This window comes from Zophobas morio, unplaced genomic scaffold (assembly GCF_036711695.1).
Source record: "Zophobas morio isolate AGI-343-1 ecotype UQ-CSIRO unplaced genomic scaffold, CSIRO_AGI_Zmor_V1 ptg000021l, whole genome shotgun sequence".
NCBI classification, from domain to species: domain Eukaryota; kingdom Metazoa; phylum Arthropoda; class Insecta; order Coleoptera; family Tenebrionidae; genus Zophobas; species Zophobas morio.
In genome coordinates, this window is record NW_026972126.1 from 24,674,680 (window position 1) to 24,697,207 (window position 22,528).

Consider the following 22,528-nt stretch of genomic DNA (forward strand, 5'->3'; position numbering starts at 1 on the left):
TGACCTACGTTGTGAATCTGTCAATTAGTTTCGGTCGAGTCCATTGTTCGCGCGAAGGGGAGAACATCCGTGCAGTGGCGTGCACCCACACCCAAAATAATTTTTTTCCGCCAAACCTGATTAATAATAGTAATAGTTGCAAGAGCGTGATTACCGAATTTCGATTGTCTTTAATCTCTGAAGTCGAGAATGTTTTTTTGAAAGCGCGTAATATTACTGTGGTTTAGTTTAGAAGTCGCGTATTATAACCCCCGCCTCTGGTTTGTTTCGTTCTGCGCATAACCTCACAGTCGTGTTTTCAAACAATTATTGAATAACTGAAAAAAACCGCTTAAACTTGGTTAAACTCATGATTATAACGCGTGTTTAAGCAAATCTGAAGAAGTCGCGATGTACATAAAGTCCGTCGTGCTCGAGGGTTTCAAGTCCTACGGCCACCGCACCGAAATCACAGGTTTCGACAAACAATTTAACGCAATCACGGGCTTAAACGGTAGCGGGAAGTCGAACATCCTCGATTCGATATGTTTCGTCCTAGGAATTTCGAATTTAAGCCATGTAAACAACCCTAACCCCAAATTTTCAGTAGTTGATTTTCAAACGATTGTAGGTCCGTGTTGGAAATTTGCAAGATTTGATCTACAAGAGCGGCCAGTGCGGGATAAACAAAGCCACGGTGTCCATCACCTTCGACAATAGCAACCCCGATCAGTGTCCTCCGGGGTTTGAAAATGTGTCGGAAATCACGATCACGCGCCAGATCGTTCTAGGGGGAAAGAACAAGTACATGATAAACGGGTCAACCGTGCAGAACAAAAAAATCCAAGATTTGTTTTGCTCGGTTCAGCTGAACGTGAATAACCCCCATTTTTTGATCATGCAAGGGAAGATCACCAAAGTGTTGAATATGAAGCCCTATGATGTAAGTTTGTGGTTTAGTCGGGGTGTGTTTAGTTTTGGGTAGATTTTAGCTATGATTGAGGAAGCCGCGGGCACGAAAATGTACGAAGTAAAAAAAGAAACAGCGCAGAAAACTATTGAGAAAAAAGACGCGAAATTGAAGGAGTTGAAATCGGTATTTATTGATTTTTTTGTGTTTTTTTTGGTAAGTTTGGGGTGTTGTAGGTGATTAATGAGGAGTTGACACCAAGGCTGGAAAAGTTGAGGACTGAAAGAGCCAAATATATGGAGTATAAAAATGTGGAACGAGAATTAGAGCACATGTTGCAGTTGTATCAAGCTTGGGAATATTTTGCGTCTAAACGCAGGTACATTCAGGCTAAAGAAGCTGTAGATGAGGAGGAAGACGTCATGAAACAACTTGAAACGGAAATGAATAACCATAAAAACGAGCTTGTACAAACTGATGAGTTGGTTGAGGAGTTAACCAGAAAGGCGGACGCTGTAAGTAGCTGCAATAGACACAGTTTCAATTCAATTGTGTCTACTAAACAAAAATTATAGGAAGGTAATGAAAATTTGCAAAAAGCGGAAACTGAGCTAAAAGCAGCTGAAAAATCCCAGGCGAAAGTGAACGCTAGCATAAAATCCATAACCGACGAAATCAACACTGAAAAAAAGAAAAAAACGCAGCTTGAGAAGGTAAAATAGCCCTTGTTGTACAATCGCACGCAAATGTTTTGAGCCTATGGGCGGATCATTTTTGCCGGTCGTCACGGAAGGAGGCGGTCCAAATCGTCCAAGGGCAGAATTTGTAGGTAGGCTCAAACTACAACGAAATTTACGTGTTGACCAAATTCTTACTCTGAATTAGTTTTAATTTTATAAATACCATATCTAAAATGTTCAGAATATGATGAGTCTATACTTGTGATTTATCATTCCATTTATATTTTTTGGATTTGTTTATACATACAGGGTGACTCAAAAAAAATAATGACTGAGCAAATTTATTTTATTGAAGAATTGCAAAACTGAATACTTTGAAATCTTGTCAATTAGTTGGAACCTGAAATATACAAAGAGTAAATTTTGAAATGGAACGAAAATCGAAGAATACTTTCAAAGCCACGATCAAAATGTATTTGCTTATCTTCGCCAAAAAATGCATGACGTCATCGCAAAATTTGATATGATGAGTCTATACCTGCGATTTATCATTGCAGTAATATTTTTTAGATTTACTTATACAGCCTGTCTCAGAAAAAGGTCACTTCGATTTTCGATTTTTCGTTTTTTCGACCAACCGTTTCATCGAATTAGATTTTTCAGTTTCCATTTTTCTATTAACTTTTCGATTTTATTACTTTCCAATTTTCTCATTTTTCAAATTTGCGGTATTTTGAATTTTCGAGTTTTCAGTTTTTTCGTTTTTCGATTTTTTAATTTTTCGTTTTTTGATTTTTTGATGTTTCGATTTTTTGAATTGCCATTCTTTCATTTTTCGATTTTTCGTCTTTCCATTTTTAGATTTTTTGATTTTTCTGTTCGTCAGTGTTTAGACTTTTTTAATTTTTCGATTTCCGATTTTTCAATTTTCCTGTTTTTTAATTCTTCTATTCTCGATTTTTCGATTTTCCATTAATCATTAAATTTTTCGATTTTTCGGTTGTTTTATTTTTCGACCTTCGATTTTTCAACTTTCGATTATTCGATTTTCCATTTTCTGATTTTACGATTTTTCGATTTGCGATTTTTCGATTCTCGTTTTTCCGCTTTTGTGGTTTTTCGATTTTTCTGTTTGTTTCAGTTTTTATGGTTCTGCAATTTGTTTTATTTTTCCATTTTTCGATTATTTTATTTCCGACAGTTTGATTTTTGAATTTTCGGTTTTTCCATTTTTCGATTTGGGATTTTTCAATCTTTCGGTTTTTTAATTTTTCATATTTCGATTTTCGATTTTTCAGATTTGTGGATTTGTGTCCGTTTTTTCGATTTTTAAAATATTGATTAATCGAATTTTCGATTTTTGAGCATTTCGATTTTTTGATTATCATTTTTACGATTTTTCAAAATCTCGATATTCGAGTTTTCGATTTTCCATTTTTCAAATTTTCAATTTTTAATTTTGCTTCAGCTTTTAGATATCAATTTTGTTACTTTCCGATTTTCCACTTTTCGATTTTTTTATTTTTTATCGATCGGCTTTTTTTCGATTTTCATTTTTCCGATTTTTTGATTTTTCAATTTTTAGGCCTTGCAATTTTTTTACTTTTCGCTTTTTCGAGTATTTGTTTCATCGAATTTTCGATTTTTCGGTTTTTCCATTTTCCGATTTTTGAGTCAGTTTTGAGACTTTGCAATTTTTACTTTTCCACTTTTCTATTATTTTAGTTTCGGATTATTCGATTTTTGAATTTTCGTTTTTTTTTCATTTTTCGATTTCCGATTTTTTAATTTTTCGATTTTTCGGTTTTTTAATTTGTCGATTCTAGATATTCCGATTTTCGATTTTTCGGTTTTCCAATCTTCGATTTTTCAATTTTCACTTTTCGATTTTCCACTTTTTGATTTTACGATTTTTCGATTTTTCTGTTCGTCAGTTTTTAGGCTTTGCAATTTGTTTACTTTTCGATTTTTCGATTATTTTACATTCCAATTTTTTGATTTTTGAATTCTCGATTTTACGTTTTTAATTTTTCGATTTCCGATTTTTCAATTTTCCTGTTTTTTAATTCTTCTATTCTCGATTTTTCGATTTTCCATTAATCATTAAATTTTTCGATTTTTTGGTTGTTTTATTTTTCGACCTTCGATTTTTCAACTTTCGATTATTCGATTTTCCATTTTCTGATTTTACGATTTTTCTATTTGTTTCAGTTTTTATGGTTCAACAATTTGTTTTATTTTTCCATTTTTCGATTATTTTACTTTCCGACAGTTTGAATTTTGAATTTTCGGTTTTTCCATTTTTCGATTTGGGATTTTTCAATCTTTCGGTTTTTTAATTTTTCATATTTCGATTTTCGATTTTTCAGATTTGTGGATTTGTGTCCGTTTTTTCGATTTTTAAAATATTGATTAATCGAATTTTCGATTTTTGAGCATTTCGATTTTTCGATTATCATTTTTACGATTTTTCAAAATCTCGATATTCGAGTTTTCGATTTTCCATTTTTCAAATTTTCAATTTTTAATTTTGCTTCAGCTTTTAGATTTCAATTTTGTTACTTTCCGATTTTCCACTTTTCGATTTTTTTATTTTTTATCGATGGTCTTTTTTTCGATTTTCATTTTTCCGATTTTTTGATTTTTCAATTTTTAGGCCTTGCAATTTTTTTACTTTTCGCTTTTTCGAGTATTTGTTTCATCGAATTTTCGGTTTTCCAATCTTCGATTTTTCAATTTTCAGTTTTCGATTTTCCACTTTTTGATTTTACGATTTTTCGATTTTTCTGTTCGTCAGTTTTTAGGCTTTGCAATTTGTTTACTTTTCGATTTTTCGATTATTTTACGTTCCAATTTTTTGATTTTTGAATTGTCGACTATTAGAGTTTTCAATATTATGAATTTTCGAATTTTCGGTTTTCCTATTTTTCGATTTTTGATTTTTCCATTTTTCGGTTTTTTGATTTTTCAATTCTCGGTTTTCCAATCTTGCAAATTTTCGATTTTTCAGATTTGTGAATTTCCAGTTTTTCGATCGATCTACGTATTAGATTCATTGAATTTTCGATTTTCGGTTTTTCCATTTTTAGATTCTTGATTTTCGATTGTTCAGTTTTCTATTTTTCAGCTTTTAGACCTCAATTTTTTTACTTTTCGATTTTCCAAATTTTCGAGTTTCAGTTTTCAGATTTTTAATTTTTCGATTTTCTTTTTAAATCTTTGAATTTTTCCGTTTTGATTTTTAGAATTTTTGATTTTTAATATTTCCATTCTTCGGTTTTTACACTTCAATTTTCTTTCTTTTAAATTTTTCGATATTCTATTTTCCGCTTTTCAGAATTTTCGATTTTCAGTTTTCAGACTTTCGATTTTTAGAAAATTTGAGTAGTCGATTTTTCGATTTTTCAATTCATCGATTTTTCTATGTTCAATTTTTCAATCTAAATTTTGCGATTTTCAATTTGTCCATTGTCGATTTTTAGAATTTTCGGTTTTTCAATTTTTCCATTCTCAACTGTTAGACTTCAATTTTGTTTCTTCCCGATTTTTTAGTTTTCGATTTTCCAATTTTCAGAATTTCCAAGTTTCTTTATTCAGATTTTCGATTTTCCACTTTTTCGATTTTCGATTTTTCGAATTTTTGTTTTTCCAATTTTTTGCTTTTTCGATTTTTCTGTTCGTTTCAGTTTTTAGGCTTTGCAATTTTTTCTACTTTATATATTTTGATTATTTTAATTTCCGATTTTTTTATTTTTGTTTTTGATTTTTTTTTAATTTTCAATATTACAAATTTTTGACTTTTCGATTTTTTGGTTTTCCCGTTTTTCAATTTTCGATTTTTCGATTTTTGAGGTTTGTGAATTTCCACTTTTCGATCGACCTAGGTATTTGATTCATTGAATTTTCGATTTTTTGATTAGCCATTTTTAGATTTTCGATTTTTACGATTTGTATTTTTCGACCTTCGATTTTTCAACTTTCGATTATTCGATTCTCCATTTTCTGATTTTACGATTTTTCGATTTGCGATTTTTCGATTCTCGTTTTTCCGCTTTTGTGGTTTTTCGATTTTTCTGTTTGTTTCAGTTTTTATGGTTCTGCAATTTGTTTTATTTTTCCATTTTTCGATTATTTTACTTCCCGAGAGTTTGATTTTTGAATTTTCGGTTTTTCCATTTTTCGATTTGGGATTTTTCAATTTTTCGGGTTTTTAATTTTTCACATTTCGATTTTCGATTTTTCAGATTTGTGGATTTGTGTCCGTTTTTTCGATTTTTAAAATATTGATTAATCGAATTTTCGATTTTTGAGCATTTCGATTTTTCGATTACCATTTTTACGATTTTTCAAAATCTCGATATTCGAGTTTTCGATTTTCCATTTTTCAAATTTTCAATTTTTAATTTTGCTTCAGCTTTTAGATTTCAATTTTGTTACTTTCCGATTTTCCACTTTTCGATTTTTTTATTTTTTATCGATCGTCTTTTTTTCGATTTTCATTTTTCCGATTTTTTGATTTTTCAATTTTTAGGCCTTGCAATTTTTTTACTTTTCGCTTTTTCGAGTATTTGTTTCATCGAATTTTCGATTTTTCGGTTTTTCCATTTTCCGATTTTTGAGTCAGTTTTGAGACTTTGCAATTTTTACTTTTCCACTTTTCTGTTATTTTAGTTTCGGATTATTCGATTTTTGAATTTTCGTTTTTTTTCATTTTTCGATTTCCGATTTTTTAATTTTTCGATTTTTCGGTTTTTTAATTTGTCGATTCTAGATATTCCGATTTTCGATTTTTCGGTTTTCCAATCTTCGATTTTTCAATTTTCAGTTTTCGATTTTCCACTTTTTGATTTTACGATTTTTCGATTTTTCTGTTCGTCAGTTTTTAGGCTTTGCAATTTGTTTACTTTTCGATTTTTCGATTATTTTACATTCCAATTTTTTGATTTTTGAATTGTCGACTTTTAGAGTTTTCAATATTATGAATTTTCGAATTTTCGGTTTTCCTATTTTTCGATTTTTGATTTTTCCATTTTTAGATTTTTTGATTTTTCTGTTCGTCAGTGTTTAGACTTTGCAATTTTTTTGCATTTTTCGATTATATTTTACTTTCCGATTTTTTTGATTTTTGAATTCTCGATTTTACGTTTTTAATTTTTCGATTTCCGATTTTTCAATTTTCCTGTTTTTTAATTCTTCTATTCTCGATTTTTCGATTTTCCATTAATCATTAAATTTTTCGATTTTTCGGTTGTTTTATTTTTCGACCTTCGATTTTTCAACTTTCGATTATTCGATTTTCCATTTTCTGATTTTACGATTTTTCGATTCTCGTTTTTCCGCTTTTGTGGTTTTTCTATTTTTCTGTTTGTTTCAGTTTTTATGGTTCTGCAATTTGTTTTATTTTTCCATTTTTCGATTATTTTACTTTCCGACAGTTTGATTTTTGAATTTTCGGTTTTTCCATTTTTCGATTTGGGATTTTTCAATTTTTCAGTTTTTAATTTTTCATATTTCGATTTTCGATTTTTCAGATTTGTGGATTTGTATCCGTTTTTTCGATTTTTAAAATATTGAGTAATCGAATTTTCGATTTTTGAGCATTTCGATTTTTCGATTACTATTTTTACGATTTTTCAAAATCTCGATATTCGAGTTTTCGATTTTCCATTTTTCAAATTTTCAATTTTTAATTTTGCTTCAGCTTTTAGATTTCAATTTTGTTACTTTCCGATTTTCCACTTTTCGATTTTTTTATTTTTTATCGATCGTCTTTTTTTCGATTTTCATTTTTCCGATTTTTTGATTTTTCAATTTTTAGGCCTTGCAATTTTTTTACTTTTCGCTTTTTCGAGTATTTGTTTCATCGAATTTTCGATTTTTCGGTTTTTCCATTTTCCGATTTTTGAGTCAGTTTTGAGACTTTGTAATTTTTACTTTTCCACTTTTCTATTAGTTTAGTTTCGGATTATTCGATTTTTGAATTTTCGTTTTTTTTTTTCATTTTTCGATTTCCGATTTTTTAATTTTTCGATTTTTCAGTTTTCCAATCTTCGATTTTTCAATTTTCAGTTTTCGATTTTCCACTTTTTGATTTTACGATTTTTCGATTTTTCTGTTCGTCAGTTTTTAGGTTTTGCAATTTGTTTACTTTTCGATTTTTCGATTATTTTACGTTCCAATTTTTTGATTTTTGAATTGTCGACTTTTAGAGTTTTCAATATTATGAATTTTCGAATTTTCGGTTTTCCTATTTTTCGATTTTTGATTTTTCCATTTTTCGGTTTTTTGATTTTTCAATTCTCGGTTTTTCAATCTTGCAAATTTTCGATTTTTCAGATTTGTAAATTTCCAGTTTTTCGATCGATCTACGTATTAGATTCATTGAATTTTCGATTTTCGATTTTTCCAGTTTTGTATTTTCAGATTTTCTGTTTTTCGCATCTGATTTATCAAATTTTCGATTTTTCGGCTTTTCGATTTTTCGATATTTGATTTTCCAATTTTCGATTGTTCAGTTTTCTATTTTTCAGCTTTTAGACCTCAATTTTTTACTTTTCGATTTTCCAAATTTTCGAGTTTTAATTTTCAGATTTTTAATTTTTCGATTTTCTTTTTAAATCTTTGAATTTTTCCGTTTTGATTTTTAGAATTTTTGATTTTTAATTTTTCCATTCTTCGGTTTTTACACTTCAATTTTCTTTCTTTTAAATTTTTCGATATTCTATTTTCCGCTTTTCAGAATTTTCGATTTTCAGTTTTCAGACTTTCTATTTTTAGAAAATTTGAGTAGTCGAATTTTCGATTTTTCAATTCATCGGTTTTTCTATGTTCAATTTTTCAATCTAAATTTTGCGATTTTCAATTTGTCCATTGTCGATTTTTAGAATTTTCGGTTTTTCAATTTTTCCATTCTCAACTGTTGGACTTCAATTTTGTTTCTTCCCGATTTTTTGGTTTTCGATTTTCCAATTTTCAGAATTTCCAAGTTTCTTTATTCAGATTTTCGATTTTCCACTTTTTCGATTTTCGATTTTTCGAATTTTTGTTTTTCCAATTTTTTGCTTTTTCGATTTTTCTGTTCGTTTCAGTTTTTAGGCTTTGCAATTTTTTTCTACTTTATATATTTTGATTATTTCAATTTTCGATTTTTCGATTTTTGAAGTTTGTGAATTTCCGCTTTTCGATCGACCTAGGTATTTGATTCATTGAATTTTCGATTTTTTGATTAGCCATTTTTCGATTTTCGATTTTTACGATTTGTATTTTTCGATTTTCTGTTTTTTGCATTAGTGAATTTCAGTTTTTCCGATTTTTGATTTTGCGCATATTTGATTAATCAAATTTTCGAAAAAGTTACCATGCTTGCAAAAACTTCAAAACATCTACAATATTTCAAAGTATTCAGTTTTGCTATTCTTGATTTCTTCAATAAAATGAATTGACTCAGTCATTAACTTTTTTGAGACACCCTGTATAACCAAATCTAAAAAATATTAACGCAATGATAAATCACAAGTATAAAACTCATCATATTTTATACATTTAAGATAGGATTTATTCTGCAAAATTTTGAGGTGACGTCATAAATTTTTTAGAGGGGATAAGCAAATATATTTTAATTAAAAATTTATCATGTTTATCATGACTTTAAAACATCTGCAAGATTTCAAATTATTCGATTTTGCAAGTTCAAAATTAAATTGCAAAATATTGTTTTATAATTTTGATTTTTTTTCAAAAAATCTGGACGTTTCGGATAAAAACTCAACACGGAGTCATAATCTACATGTGTAGGACTATGTTACTGTATACAATCGTTACTCAACGAAAGTGACCATTATTTTATGGGAACAACTACCTGCTAAATCTTCTCCGACAAATTCGAGAGAACTAGTGTGAGCCATAAATATTTCTTACCAAATGTAAATTTCGTTGTAGTTTGAGCCTACCTACAAATTCTGCCCTTGAAGGATTTGGACCGCCTTCTTCGGTGAGGGCAGGCAAAAACGATCCGCCCATCGGCTCAAAACATTTGCGTGCGATTGTACCCTCTTTTAATGATCCGTTTCTAGAACCTCGCTGACGACGAAAAAGCCCTCAAATCTGTAGAGTCAGAGCTCGCCAAAGTCCAAGCCCACTTCCTCCAGTTGAAACAAGCCGACGAAAAAGACACCCAAGCCTTCCTCGCCTCGCAAAAACGCTTTGAAGCCCTCAGCGCCGGCATGGAGATCAATGATGAAGGCGAAGCCGAAACGTTGCTCGAGCAACTGATGAACGCCCGCCAGGAAGCCGCCAAAATCAACACCGAGATGAAACAAGCCAACATGAGACAGAAATTCTGCAAGGACCAGCTCCAAGAAAAGCAGAAAAAGCGCGTTTCGAACGCCAACGAAACCGCCAACGATCAGAGGGCTCACGATACGACGGTCCAGGAAATCAAGAACTTGGAAACGGCGCTGAAGAAGCTGAACTTCGACGAGGAACGAATAAACGAGCTGCAAAGTCGTAGAAGGGGGCTAGTACAAGACGTGCGGAGGCTCAGGGACCGCGTCGAGAATTTCGAGGCGCATAAGCCATACACTCAGTTCAGGTACAAAGACCCTGAGGCTAACTTCAACAGAGGGAGCGTCCTGGGGGTGGTTTGTCGGTTGATCAAGGTCAAGAATGAAGAGGCGAATGTTGCGATTGAGACGGCAGCCGGGGGCAGGGTGAGTATTGGAAAATCGACGAAAGATGGCGTTATTAGTGACGTCACTTGTAGCTCTACAATGTCGTAATCGACACTGACGTCACGGGTAAAAAACTTCTGCAGAGGGGTGAGTTGCGACAAAGGACGACTTTCATGCCACTCAATAAGCTTCAAGCGAATAGAATGAACAACGACATCGTGCGAGCGGCACAGGAACTGGTAAGTTCGTTGAGTCCTGTCACAGTGTTACCAACTCTTGTTTTGTTAGGTTGGTGAAAACAATGTCCAACACGCGATTTCTCATCTAAGCTACGACAAACGACTGCAAGTCATTATGGAGTTCATTTTCGGCAACGTTTTCGTTTGTAAGGATATAAGTATAGCACGACAGGTGGCTTTCCATGACCGGATTAGGCGAAAATGTGTCACTTTGGATGGGGATGTGGTGGATCCCGCGGGGACTCTCAGTGGTGGTGCGCCCCAAAAAGGGGGCTCAGTTTTGAAACAGCTCGACGAAATCATGCAGGCAGAGGTAATGATTGTGTCAATGTGTTAGTAATGTTAAGGCGAGCTTACCGCGACACTTAAGGTGGTATCACTCGGAATTGTCACAACAGTTGAGCATAAATAACTCTTCAAATTTAAAAAATTGGAAAATCAAAAATCGGAACTGAAAACTCGAAAAATTCAGATATTTCGATATTTTAATTTTTACATTTTTTAAATTTTAGATTTTTAGGTTTCTCATTGTTTCCACGTTTCAGTTTTTATTTCCCTAGTGTTTTTAATCTTTCGATTTTTCATTTTTTGATTTCCCAATTTTTAGAATTTTCAGTTTTTGACGTTTCTAAATTTTTAATTTTTCGATTTCTGGATTAATCGATTTTTGATTTCAAGTTTCCCGATTTTTCGATTTTTCAGTGTTTCGAATTCTCGATTTTTCCACTTTTCAGTTCCCCGATATTTCTATTTTTGACATTTTAGTTTTTTAGTGTTTCGATTTCTTGATCTTTCGATTTTTCACCGCTTCGGTTTTTGATTTTTCGGTCTTTCAATTTTTCCAATTTTAAAATTTCTGATTTTTTGATTTTTTAAATTTACATTTTTCGATTTTCTTTTTTACGATTTTTTGATGTTTCGGTTTCTTGACACCTCGATTTTTCGATTTTTAAAATTTGTCGACTTTTCGATTTTCAGATTTCTGGAAATTTCAAGTTTTCGATTTCTCAGTTTTCAACATTTCAATTTTGGGAATTTTTCGATTTATGAATTTTTCAGTTTTTCGATATTTTAATTTTTCAGTTTTCTTCTCGATTGATCGATTTTTTTGACTTTTCAACATTGCGTCAAATTTTAAATTTTTAGATTTTCGATTGTTCAACTTTTCAATTTCTTATTTTTTTTTATTTCTCAATTTTTCGATTCCTCACTTTTTGTTCCATTTTTCGATGTTTTAATTTTTCGATTTTTTAGATTTAAAATTTTTCTATCTCTCAATTTTTGCAGTTTTCAGTTCCTAAATATTTCTATTTTTGAATTTTTCACATGTTTAAATTTTATATTTTTCAGTTTTTTTGATGTTTCGATTTCTCAACGTCTCGGTTTTTGTTTTTTCGTTTTTCAATTTTTTAATATTTAAAATTCAAGATTTTTCGAATTTTCAAATTTCCGGTTACTAAATTTTTCTATTTTTTAGTTTTGCAATTTTTAAATTTTTCGTTCTCTCGATTTAACGGGATTTCGATATCTTGATTTTTTTATTGTTCAATTTTTCATTTTTCGATTTATCGATTCTTTTAATGTAAAATTTTTCGATTTCGATTTCCGGTTTTTCGATTTTTCAGTTTTATGTTTTCAAATTGTTCAGTTTTTCGATTTTTTGGTGTTTCGATATCTCGATGTTTCAATTTTCCCTGCCTTCAACATTTGTTTTTTATAATTTTTTGATTTTCTATTTTACGGTTTTTTGATGTTTCAGTTCCTTGACATTTCGATTTTTTAATTTTAAGAATTTTTCGACTTTTCGATTTTCAGAATTCTGGAAATTTCAGTTTTCGATTTCTCAATTTTCAACATTTCAATTTTGGGAATTTTTCTGTTTTTCGATATATCAATTTTTCAATTTTTCTCTAGATTAATCGATTTTTTGACTTTACAGCATTTCGATTTTTCAATTCTTCAATTTTTCGATTTGTTAGATATTCGATTGTTCAACTTTTCGATTTGTTATTTTTTTGAGATCTTTTGGATCTCTTGCTTCTTTTGGATCTTTGGGATTTTTTGAATTTTTCAAATTATTTAATTTTTTGGATTTTTTTAAATTCTTAAATATTTTGGATTTTTTTTTAATTCTTCAATTTTTTTGGATTTTTTGATTTTTTAAATTCTTTGGTTTTTATGGATTTTTTGGACTTTTTAGACTTTGGATTTTTTAAATTTTGCATGATTTTTGGATTATTTGATATTTTTGGTTTTTTTGATTTTTCACATTTTTCTGTATGTTTTAAATTCTTTGATTTTTTTTTTATTTTTTTTTAACTTTTTGCATTTTTTTGATGTTTTGGATTGTTTGGATTTTTGGACTTTTTGTATTTTTTTTAATTCCTTGATTTTTTGGATATTTTCGATTCTGGATTTTTTAAATTCTTTGACTTTTGATTTCTTTTTTTTTTAATAGTTTTTATGAATTTTTTTAATTTTTCGGTTTTTTGGGGGTTTGTAGGTACATATTTTGATTTTTTCGAATTTCTTGAATTGTCACGATTTTTTAAATTCTTTGACATTTTTTTTATTCTTTGATTTTTTGGTCTTTTTGGATTTTTTTTTAGTTTTGTGGGTTTTTTTGATTTTTTTGGATTTCTTGAATTGTTAGATTTTTTTTTGGATTTTTTCAATTCCTTGTTTTTGCTTCTTTTTTTGTTTTTTTTTAATTCTGTGATTTTTTTTTTAATATTTGGATATCTTGGATCTCATGGATCTCTTAGATCTCTTGCTTCTTTTGGATCTTTAGGATTTTTTGAATTTTTTAAATTCTTTGATTTTTGAATTTTTTTAAATTCTTTAATTTTTTAATTGTTTCTAAATTCTTTATTTTTTTGGATTTTTTGATGTTTTAAATTCTTTAGTTTTTATGAATTTTTTGGACTTCTAGACTTTGGATTTTTTAACTTTGCATGTTTTTGGGATTTTTCAGTTTTTGGGGGGATATATTTTTTTTTTTCGGATTTCTTGAATTGTTAGATTTTTGGATTTTCTGGATTTTTTTATATTTCCCTAATTTTTTTGGATCTTTTGATTTTTCGATTTTTGCAGTTTTCTCTAAATATTTCTATTTTTGAATTTTTCACAGGTTTAAATTTTATATTTTTCAGTGTTTTTGATGTCTCAATTTTTCAACATCTCGGTTTTTGGTTTTTTGGTTTTTCAATTTTTAAAATTTCAGATTTTTCGATTTTTCAAATCTCCGGTTTTTAAATTTTTCGATTTTTTAGTTTTGCGATTTTCCAATTTTTCGTTTTCGAAATATATATAAAACAGTCGAAAATTGAAAAATCTAAACGAAAAACTGAAAATCCAAAAAATTAAAAATCGAAAAGTCGAAAAATCCCAAAACTGAACAAATATCTAAAATTGAGAAATTAAAAAATTAGCCAACCGAAAAGTCCAAAAATCGAAACTGCCAATTCGAGAAACGGGAAAATAAAAAAAATATATATTAACTGAAAAATCGGAAAACTGAAAATTTAACAACGTCAAAATTCGAAAAATTGGAAAATAGGAATACTGAAGAACTGGAAAATCAAAAAATCCAGAAATCGAAAAATCTAAAATTTAAAACATGGAACAATTGAAATATCGCAAAATTGAAAAATGGAGAAATCCAAACATCAAAGAATCAAAAAAGAAAAATTCGAAAACCTAAAACTTAAAAGTCGAAAAACTGAAAAATCGACAAATCGTAACCCCAGAATTTAAAAAATTGAAAAATCAGATAGGTAACTGAAAAATCGAAACATAGAAAAATTGGAAAATCGAAAAACCGAGAAATCCAAAAATGAAACATTAGGAAATAGAAAAAAATTGAAAAACTGATAAACTGAGAAATCGAACAATCAAAACATCCAAACATCTGAATTCGATAAATCGAGAAATAAAAAAAATCAAAAAATTTTAAAAAAGAAAAATTAAAACATCGAAAAGTTGAAAAAAAAAATGAGAAATCGAAGTATAAAACTGTCGAAAATTTGAAAAATCGTAAAGTTTAACGAAAAATTGAAAATCCAAAAAGTAAAAAAGGGTGGAAACCCAAAAACTGCAAACTGAAAAATTTAAAAAATGGAAAATCGACGAATTGGAATCGATTGGCCTGAAAATTTGAAAATTAAATAAACGAAAAATGGGAAAATCGAAAGAAACAACAAAAATTAAGGAAATGAAAAAACAAAAAATTGTGATATAAAATCGAGAAAATGAAAAATAAAAAATCAGGAAAACGCAAAAAAAATCGGTGAGTTAAAAAATTAAGGGGACGAAAAATTGAAAAAAGGATTTTTTTTTTAATTTTTCGAGAATGTGAAAAATGGAAAAATGAGAAATTGTAATATTGGAAAATCAAAAATAAAAAAACGAAAAAGTGTAATAAAAACTTGAAAAATGTAAAAAGTGAAAATCAAATTTGAAAATTTGAAGAATTGAATAAACGAAAAATTATAAAATCGAAAGAAACAACAAAAAATAAAGGAAATGAAAAAAGTGAAAATTAAAAAATCGGGAAAATGAGATGTAAAAATCGGAAACAAAAAAATTGGAAAAGGGAAAAATTAAAAATTGAGAAACTGAAAAATCGAAAAATGAAAAACTGTAATATTGAAAAATTGCCAAATTGAAAAACTGTTACAAACCGAAAAATCGAAAATTTTGGAAGTCGAGAAATTGTGAAATTAAAAAATCAAAAATAAAAAACGAAAAATTACAAAATGACAACTTGAAAAATCTTAAGAACCGAAAAAGTGAAAAACAAAAAAAAAAAAGAAATACGTATTATGAAATAGAAATATTGAAAATTAAAGAAATTGGAAAATTGAAAAATGGACGAACTGAAAATTCAAAGCCTGAAAATTTGAAAAATTGTAAAATCGAAAAAAAACACAGAAAATAAAGGAAATGAAAAAACGGACAATTGTGATATAAATCGAGAAAATAAAAATTAAAAATTGGCCACACTGAAAAATAAAAATCGGGAACATGAAAAATTGTGGAAACGAAAAATTGAGAAACTGAAAATTCGAAAAATTGTAAAATCGAAAGAAACAACAAGAAAATAAAATTTGTGACATAAAATCGAGAACTTGAAAAATTGAGGAAGCGAAAAATTGAAAATGACAAAAATCAAAATCTGAGAATGTGAAAAATCGAAAAATGAGAAACTGTAATATCGAAAAATTGCATTTTTTAAATTTTTTTCGCACTACAAAGTGTACGTTGTTCGTCATTTTTGCATGTTTTTACTTTTTTTTTTTAACACAGAAAACAGAACTGAAAATCAAATTTTAATAAAAGAGGGACAAAATATGTCAACTTATTGTCAATTAAGTCAATTTCTCTCAGGCCGAGTGATACCCCCTTAACAATAGCCACGCCTACACAAAAGTGACGTCACGTAGGCGTGACTAAAATTTGGCGCCATTTTTAAAAAACGTTTCAATTTAGGCCGAACTGAGCGCAAAAGAGCAAGAACTGGCCCAAGTTGAAGCCGAAATTCGTGACTTAAGCGCCAAACAAAACCAGTTCGCGAATTTAAAACAACAACTAGAGATAAAACAGCACGAGTTGAGTTTAATAAAGCAGCGACTGCAGCAAACGTCGCACTACAGGCACCAGGAAGAAATCGCGAATTTGCGGACGGAAATAGGTTTGTGGCCACGAAAAACGTGACTTTATTATAACTGCCAAATTTTAGAACAACTGAACGAGAAAATACAAAATTGTATCGAAAACGAGCTGAAATTTAAGGAGAAGATCCAAAACTTGGAAGATCGGGTCAAGAATTCGAAAGACGGACGAGACGGGCAGATAAAGCAGGCCGAAACCGAGATGAACAAGTTGAAAATGAAAGCCGACAAGAGTAAGAAAGAGTGGAAGCAGAAGGAGCAGGATTACGAGACGTTCAACTTGGAGATTGAGGAGTTGAAGAAGAGTATAGAGAATACGCAACAACAGATAAAAGCGAGTGAGGAAACTGTAGCACAACTAAAGGAAAAACACGACGAGATTGTGTCAAATTCGAAAGAAATGAACGTAAGTAGCGCGGTTTAAGTTTCGTTTTTTTTTTTTTTACTAGTGTTATAAATAGGAAAACGTGTCCAAGTTGCAAACTGAGTATAAACAAGAAAAAGCGGTCATAGCAGAGAAAAACAAAGACGTTCAGCGAAAAATCCGGCGAAAAGAAGAGCTGCAAAATTTGATCACCAGTTGCGAAATTAAAATAAAAGAGAACGCGCACAAGCTTAAAAAATTGAAAGACGACTGCAAGAATTTGAATAAGAAGCAAGCGGATTGTGAGAAAAGAGCGAAAGAAAGCAGTCTGAAGGACGCCGAGGGTATGAGCGACGAAGACGGGAATGAATTGGAGAGGAAAATACGAAAGTCGCAAGAAATGAAAAATAGTTTAGGTCGGACGATTAACAACAAGGCGCAGGCGCACTTCGAACAACAGGAGAAAGAATACAGCGAATTGAGACGAAAGCAGAAAATTGTGGAACAAGACAAGAGAAAGTTGCTTCAAGTGATTAGAGATCTGGATAAGAAAAAAGAAGAGATCTTGAGGAAAGCGTACGACCAGATATCGAAGGATTTCGGGTCGATTTTCAGTACGTTGTTGCCGGGGGCCAACGCGAAGCTGCTGCCACCTACCGGGCAGACGATTCTCCAAGGACTAGAGGTAGGGTCATGTTTGATACGTTTCCGGATTTTTTTTTATTTTTTTATTATTATTTTTTTTATAGGTTAAAGTGTCGTTGGGTGACGTTTGGAAGGAAAGTTTGACGGAGTTAAGCGGAGGACAGCGCTCTTTAGCGGCATTGTCGCTAATTTTGGCCATGTTATTGTTTAAGCCTGCTCCTCTGTACATTTTGGACGAAGTGGACGCGGCTTTAGATCTGTCGCACACGCAAAATATCGGCAACATGTTGAAGACTCACTTCAAAAAATCTCAGGTTTGTTCAGTTTTCGTTGAAGTTTTTTTTTTTTTTAATCGATAGTTTACAGTTTATCATTGTGTCCTTGAAAGACGGGATGTTCAACAACGCTAACGTGCTTTTTAGGACGCAGTTTGTGGACGGCGTGTCCACGGTAACAAAAACCGTCAACAAAAACCACTGAATGTTTTCTACCAGTGTTTATTATTATATTAGTTGTATTTTTATACGAAATAAATTGAAGATTTTTTAGCGATGTTCAACTTTGGATGTTTACCCGTGCTAGCTCGAAACTAAGGTCGATAAATTCGATTGTAACATGTAAACAGTGCACCTATACGTAAGCCTCCAAAAAATAGAAACATTTTTATTTAAATCCTATCAAAATAGTCAACAGTGTCTCCAGACAAGGAATCATAAGAATTGAGAGGGGGCGGGTGGGCGGGGCTTATATTTTGCCTTTTTTTCTTAATATACCTAGCCATCTTTTCACAATAACAAACTTAAAACATGGTTAGCCTAATTGCAAAATCGGTATTTCGTTATACAAATTTTCCATTTTAAACAAGTCTTAAGTTTCTTGTTGTCAAAAGAAGTCTACACATATTAAAACAAACAGGCAAAAAGTAAGCCCGCCCACCCGCCCTGTCTCAATTGTGATGATTTTTTTTATTTTCCGTGATTTAAGAAGGTGGAGTTTAACTGCAAAATACTTATTCCTTTACAAGAAATTAAAAACATTTTTTAGTATCGTGTTGTCCAAAGAATACTATGTATGTATCTTTAGAAAAAAAAAGGCTAAATACAAGTTATTACGGACATGTGGCGGCAAATTTAAATTATGGCAATCAACAAGAGCACAATATTTACAATATGTATAAAAACTAGCAAAGATTAAAAAAAACAAAAGATCTGGTGTGAAATAAAACTTGTGCAGATAAAAATATTACGTGAGGTTAGAAATTCCAGAGCATGAAAATTTCTAACAAAGAAAATTACTGAAGTTAAAATTGTGAGATAAAGAAAAATTGCATGGGGTGAAAAATTAAGCTAACAAAATTACATGAGATCAATATTTACCACACTTTATCAACGATTCAAACAAAGAGTTTACATTATGTTCAATAACGCCACACTTTATCAACGATCCGAACAAAACTTAAAACAATTCGTTTTTCGAAGATCATATCGTGGACTGTCTATCAAACAAAATACACGATATTATAAACTTTGTTAATTTAACTGCCGTAAATGAACTATTAGCAATCTTGTGTGAAAAATTAAGAAGTGTTATAAGTATTAGCACCCAAAAATGTTATTCGTAAGTGATTTATCTAAATAAATCTAATGTCTGTTAAATTGTGTTAGCACCAGTTAACGATTAAAATCCTAACCTGATCTGTGAATTTACAAACAATGAATCAAATTTACACGTGTTAACATCGGTCAAAAATTCACTTTTTTCCGGTTAGAAAGCCGCAAGAATTAGCTTCCTCCCTTTTATTAACTACCAACCCAACTCACCACGTTGTTACACTCACCACAAACACAGAAACACACCAAAAGTGACGCTTTCACCTCCTTCAACCAAGCAGCCAGTTTGTCCCGACCAACCCAGGACTACCCACTACCCAAAAAGCGGTAACGTGCACATGGTTGCCTATGTGTAACGACTTTTTTGATTGAATTTTTTTTCAAATTCAAATTATTATTCAAATGTGATTTCGCGCTGCTATTAATTTTTTCAGCTCGAAATTTTAATTCAAATTAGGTCACCACAAAAGTTTTTTTAATTTCATAAAAAAAGACACTCTTATACTTGTGGTGTGTGAATCTGTGTCGAATTTTCACATCCAAAATTTTTAGAAAAAATTTAAAACTGAATAAGAATATTTTGCAATAGAACTTTGACACTGCAAAGCCGACTGTTTGGAAATCTTGTAAATATTTTAAGGTTATCATAATCATGGTAAATCGTTCAGCAAAATTTATTATTTACCCCCTCCCAAAAAACTGATGACGCTCTCTATTTTCTCCGAGGATATGGCGTTTGCCAAAATCCGTTTTATCTGAGCAAGTACTAGCCCCGCTCACCCGCCCGCTACTTTCTCAGAGGATATAGCGTCTGCCAAAATCAGTCTTATCTGAGCAAGTACTAGCCCCGCCCACCCGCCCGCTATTTACTCAGAGGATATGGCGTCTGCCAAAATCAGTCTTATCTGAGCAAGTATTAGCCCCGCCCACCCGCCCCTATTTTCTCAGAGGATATGTCATTTGCCAAAATAAGAGTTATCTTAGCAAGTGCTATCCTCTGAGGCGGGTGGGGGGGGGTTCATATTTGCTAAAAAATCTTGTTTTGGCAAATGACATATCCTTTGAGAAAATAGGGGGCGGGTGGGTGGGGCTAGTACTTGGTAAGATAAGACTGATTTTGGCAAATAGCATACCCTCTAAGAAAGTAAAGGGTGGATGGGTGGGACTAGTACTTGCTAAGATAAGACTGATTTTGGCAAATGACATACCCTCTAAGAAAGTAAAGGGTGGGTGGGCGGGGCTAGTACTTGCTAAGATAAGACTTATTTCGGCAAATGACATATCCTCTGAAAAATAGGGGTCGGGTGAGCGGTGCTAGTATTTGTTAAGATAAAACTGATTTTGCCCCTATTAATCTTGTAAAAACGTGAAATTGAAAGGTGTTGAATTGCAAATTTCCACAGTAACGAGTTAAATTCCTAAATCTCCCTGAAATGTACAAAACATGATGAGTTTTTACTTGTGATTTATCATTGCATTAATATTTTTTAGATTTGCTTATACAGGTATATTTTAACATATCTAGTAATCCTGTAATTACACTTTGGACATACTAGAATCTACAATAAATACTTCATAAAATTACACTACACTTTAACACTTTGCACTTCACACGTCTTATACAATAATAAAAGCGCAAAACAAATAGGATACCAAATGTAGAGCGGCTTTCAGCACGAAAGGGTACAGGGGCGGGGCTTAAGTTGCGCGACTTGTAGCCGGGCCATCAGTGGCGTAACATCGATGCATTGAGAAGGGAGGCTCGGCTGAGTTGTACTTCTTTCAAAAACAATTAAAAAAAGAGCAATTTCTACAAAAGAATACAGACAACCATTTAATAAAAATAAATTAATTTGTTTGTTAAAAAAATAGACTTACGTAACAATAAATTATGATAATCTATCACACAAAATTTGGTATTTTTAATTATTAAACGAGTTTATAATGTGAGGGATTATAGCATGAGTAAAAAATTTCACGAACCCCTCATTATAAACCAGTATCATATACTATTTTATAGTCGACTAGTCTTAAATCAACAGTTAAATCTTTAGATAAAAGTTGGCTTAAAACTCTGAGAATAAGCAACCTATGACTATAATTAGATGTTTTTTTATTTTCTGGCACAATTTATCGATACCGTAAAGTCGGATTATAATAAGGCTTAACGTTTTCTGTCTTTAACATCGAAGTAATAATCACAGTTCATATTCTAGCATAATTGTCGTTTATAACTAGAGCTTCGACTGTACCCTAATTTAACAGTTCTTATTGCTCACTAAAAATTACCTTTTTACTTCTTTTACTTACTTTTTTATTCAACTCATACATCAAATATAGCACTAATAATTGTTTAAATTCTTTTTCTATAATGTCAACGCTAATAAAATAGAAAAGTGATATTTTTATTAACCCCAATAATATTTTAATATTTAAAATCGAAATATTCATCGCCGCTGCCACTGCTTGCACGATATTTGTAAGGCCAAACCAAAACAATGTTCTGCGCACTCCCACCACCTGTACCCTTTTGTCTTGAAAGCTGCTCTAAATCGCAAAATCTAGATAGCTGTCGCCAAAACTGTTGAAGTAAAGTTAGGTTAGGTAGCTGTCAGTTTATTTGTTTTGATTTCCGCTTTCTTTTGACTACTTCTACCACCGTGCTTTTGACTATAGCCACTATATTTCATATAATAGCGACATCGGGTCACTAACTGGTCCCACTAGTGCTGCCAACTTAAAATCCAGGCGAAAAATGGCGCCTGCTTTAAATTAAAAATTGTGTAAAATTAAAATTTGATACACAAAACAGGAAAAATTGTTATTATTAATATATTTATATATATTAATTATTGATTTTAACGCAAATCTCCACACGAATAACAGAACATACTTACTTGCAAAAAACAACAAAATGATGTTTTGAGTTTTGACAACAAAACAGGCTTTGACTCTGTGCTACGTTGTAGTATATGAATCTCTCCAAGAAAATGGGGCAAAAAAAGCATATGTATCTCCTATTATTTTTATTCATAGACTTTGAACTGTACACTATTGTTCTGTTATTTTGGTTACGTTTTTTTACATAAAAATACACCCTACTTCTTATATATAATTTAACAATACTTTCAATTATGTTATTGCCGCAGGTACAAAACATTGTTTTTTCCAAACTGTTGAGTACCATATTGCATATTTGATCATTTTTAATGTTATTGTTATTTAGAAGATGTAAAGTGTTTCAAAATATTTTTTCCATCTTCACAAAAATATCAAACATCTCTGATGTTGGAACTGTTAGTGAATTCACTTTGTAGGATTTTAAATGAAGCAATACGGCATATTTTGAATTTTGTTTTTACATAAAATTGTATACGTGCCAACCACGGTGGTATAAGTAAGGTGTTTCAACTCCATTCATAAATTTTCATAAAACGGGCGCTTAAAAACTGGTATCGTAGTAGGTTGTGGGAGCTTAAGATGACCGCCACCATGTATGTAATCTAGTGGCTATACTTTTGACGTTTCTGGTCCGCCATCTAGTGACAATGACATTCGCGAATGAAACGTCTATGTATATTAGATTTGTGGCTTGTTTTCGTTTGACAGTTTAGGTAAAATTTTGAGGTTATGACGCAAGAAATTAGAATTGAGGTCAAGGTTGTGTCTCACTTTTTATTGAAAAACAAACTTATTTCTTGAATATAAAACTGTCTTAAGTGGCTACAAACCTACAAACCTTGTAATTTTCTTTATACAA

The 22,528-nt window shown here is 30.9% G+C and overlaps 2 protein-coding genes across 2 annotated transcripts in view; one reads left to right on the forward strand and one right to left on the reverse strand.

Moving 5' to 3' along the window:
• The window catches only part of LOC135131630 (non-structural maintenance of chromosomes element 3 homolog), a 48,028-nt gene that overhangs the window by 1,153 nt on the left and 24,347 nt on the right, over positions 1-22,528 (reverse strand). The window lies entirely within an intron of this gene.
• On the forward strand, positions 83-17,706 carry LOC135131623 (structural maintenance of chromosomes protein 2). Its single transcript, XM_064059435.1, has 13 exons — positions 83-558; positions 611-922; positions 965-1,075; positions 1,126-1,404; positions 1,465-1,602; positions 9,642-10,277; positions 10,331-10,477; positions 10,527-10,790; positions 15,968-16,169; positions 16,218-16,555; positions 16,611-17,198; positions 17,263-17,472; positions 17,525-17,706. Exons 1-13 carry the CDS (start codon positions 391-393, stop codon positions 17,636-17,638), a joined length of 3,507 nt encoding a protein of 1,168 aa, XP_063915505.1. The 5' UTR covers positions 83-390; the 3' UTR covers positions 17,639-17,706.

What these genes read in the sequence shown, in the direction of transcription:
- LOC135131623 (XM_064059435.1), top strand. Translation starts at nt 391, where the DNA reads ATGTACATAAAGTCCGTCGTGCTCGAGGGTTTCAAGTCCTACGGCCAC. An exon ending in TGCGAGCGGCACAGGAACTG is followed by an intron (nt 10,478 to 10,526) that starts GTAAGTTCGTTG and finishes TTGTTTTGTTAG; the next exon opens with GTTGGTGAAAACAATGTCCA. An exon ending in ACGAAATCATGCAGGCAGAG is followed by an intron (nt 10,791 to 15,967) that starts GTAATGATTGTG and finishes GTTTCAATTTAG; the next exon opens with GCCGAACTGAGCGCAAAAGA.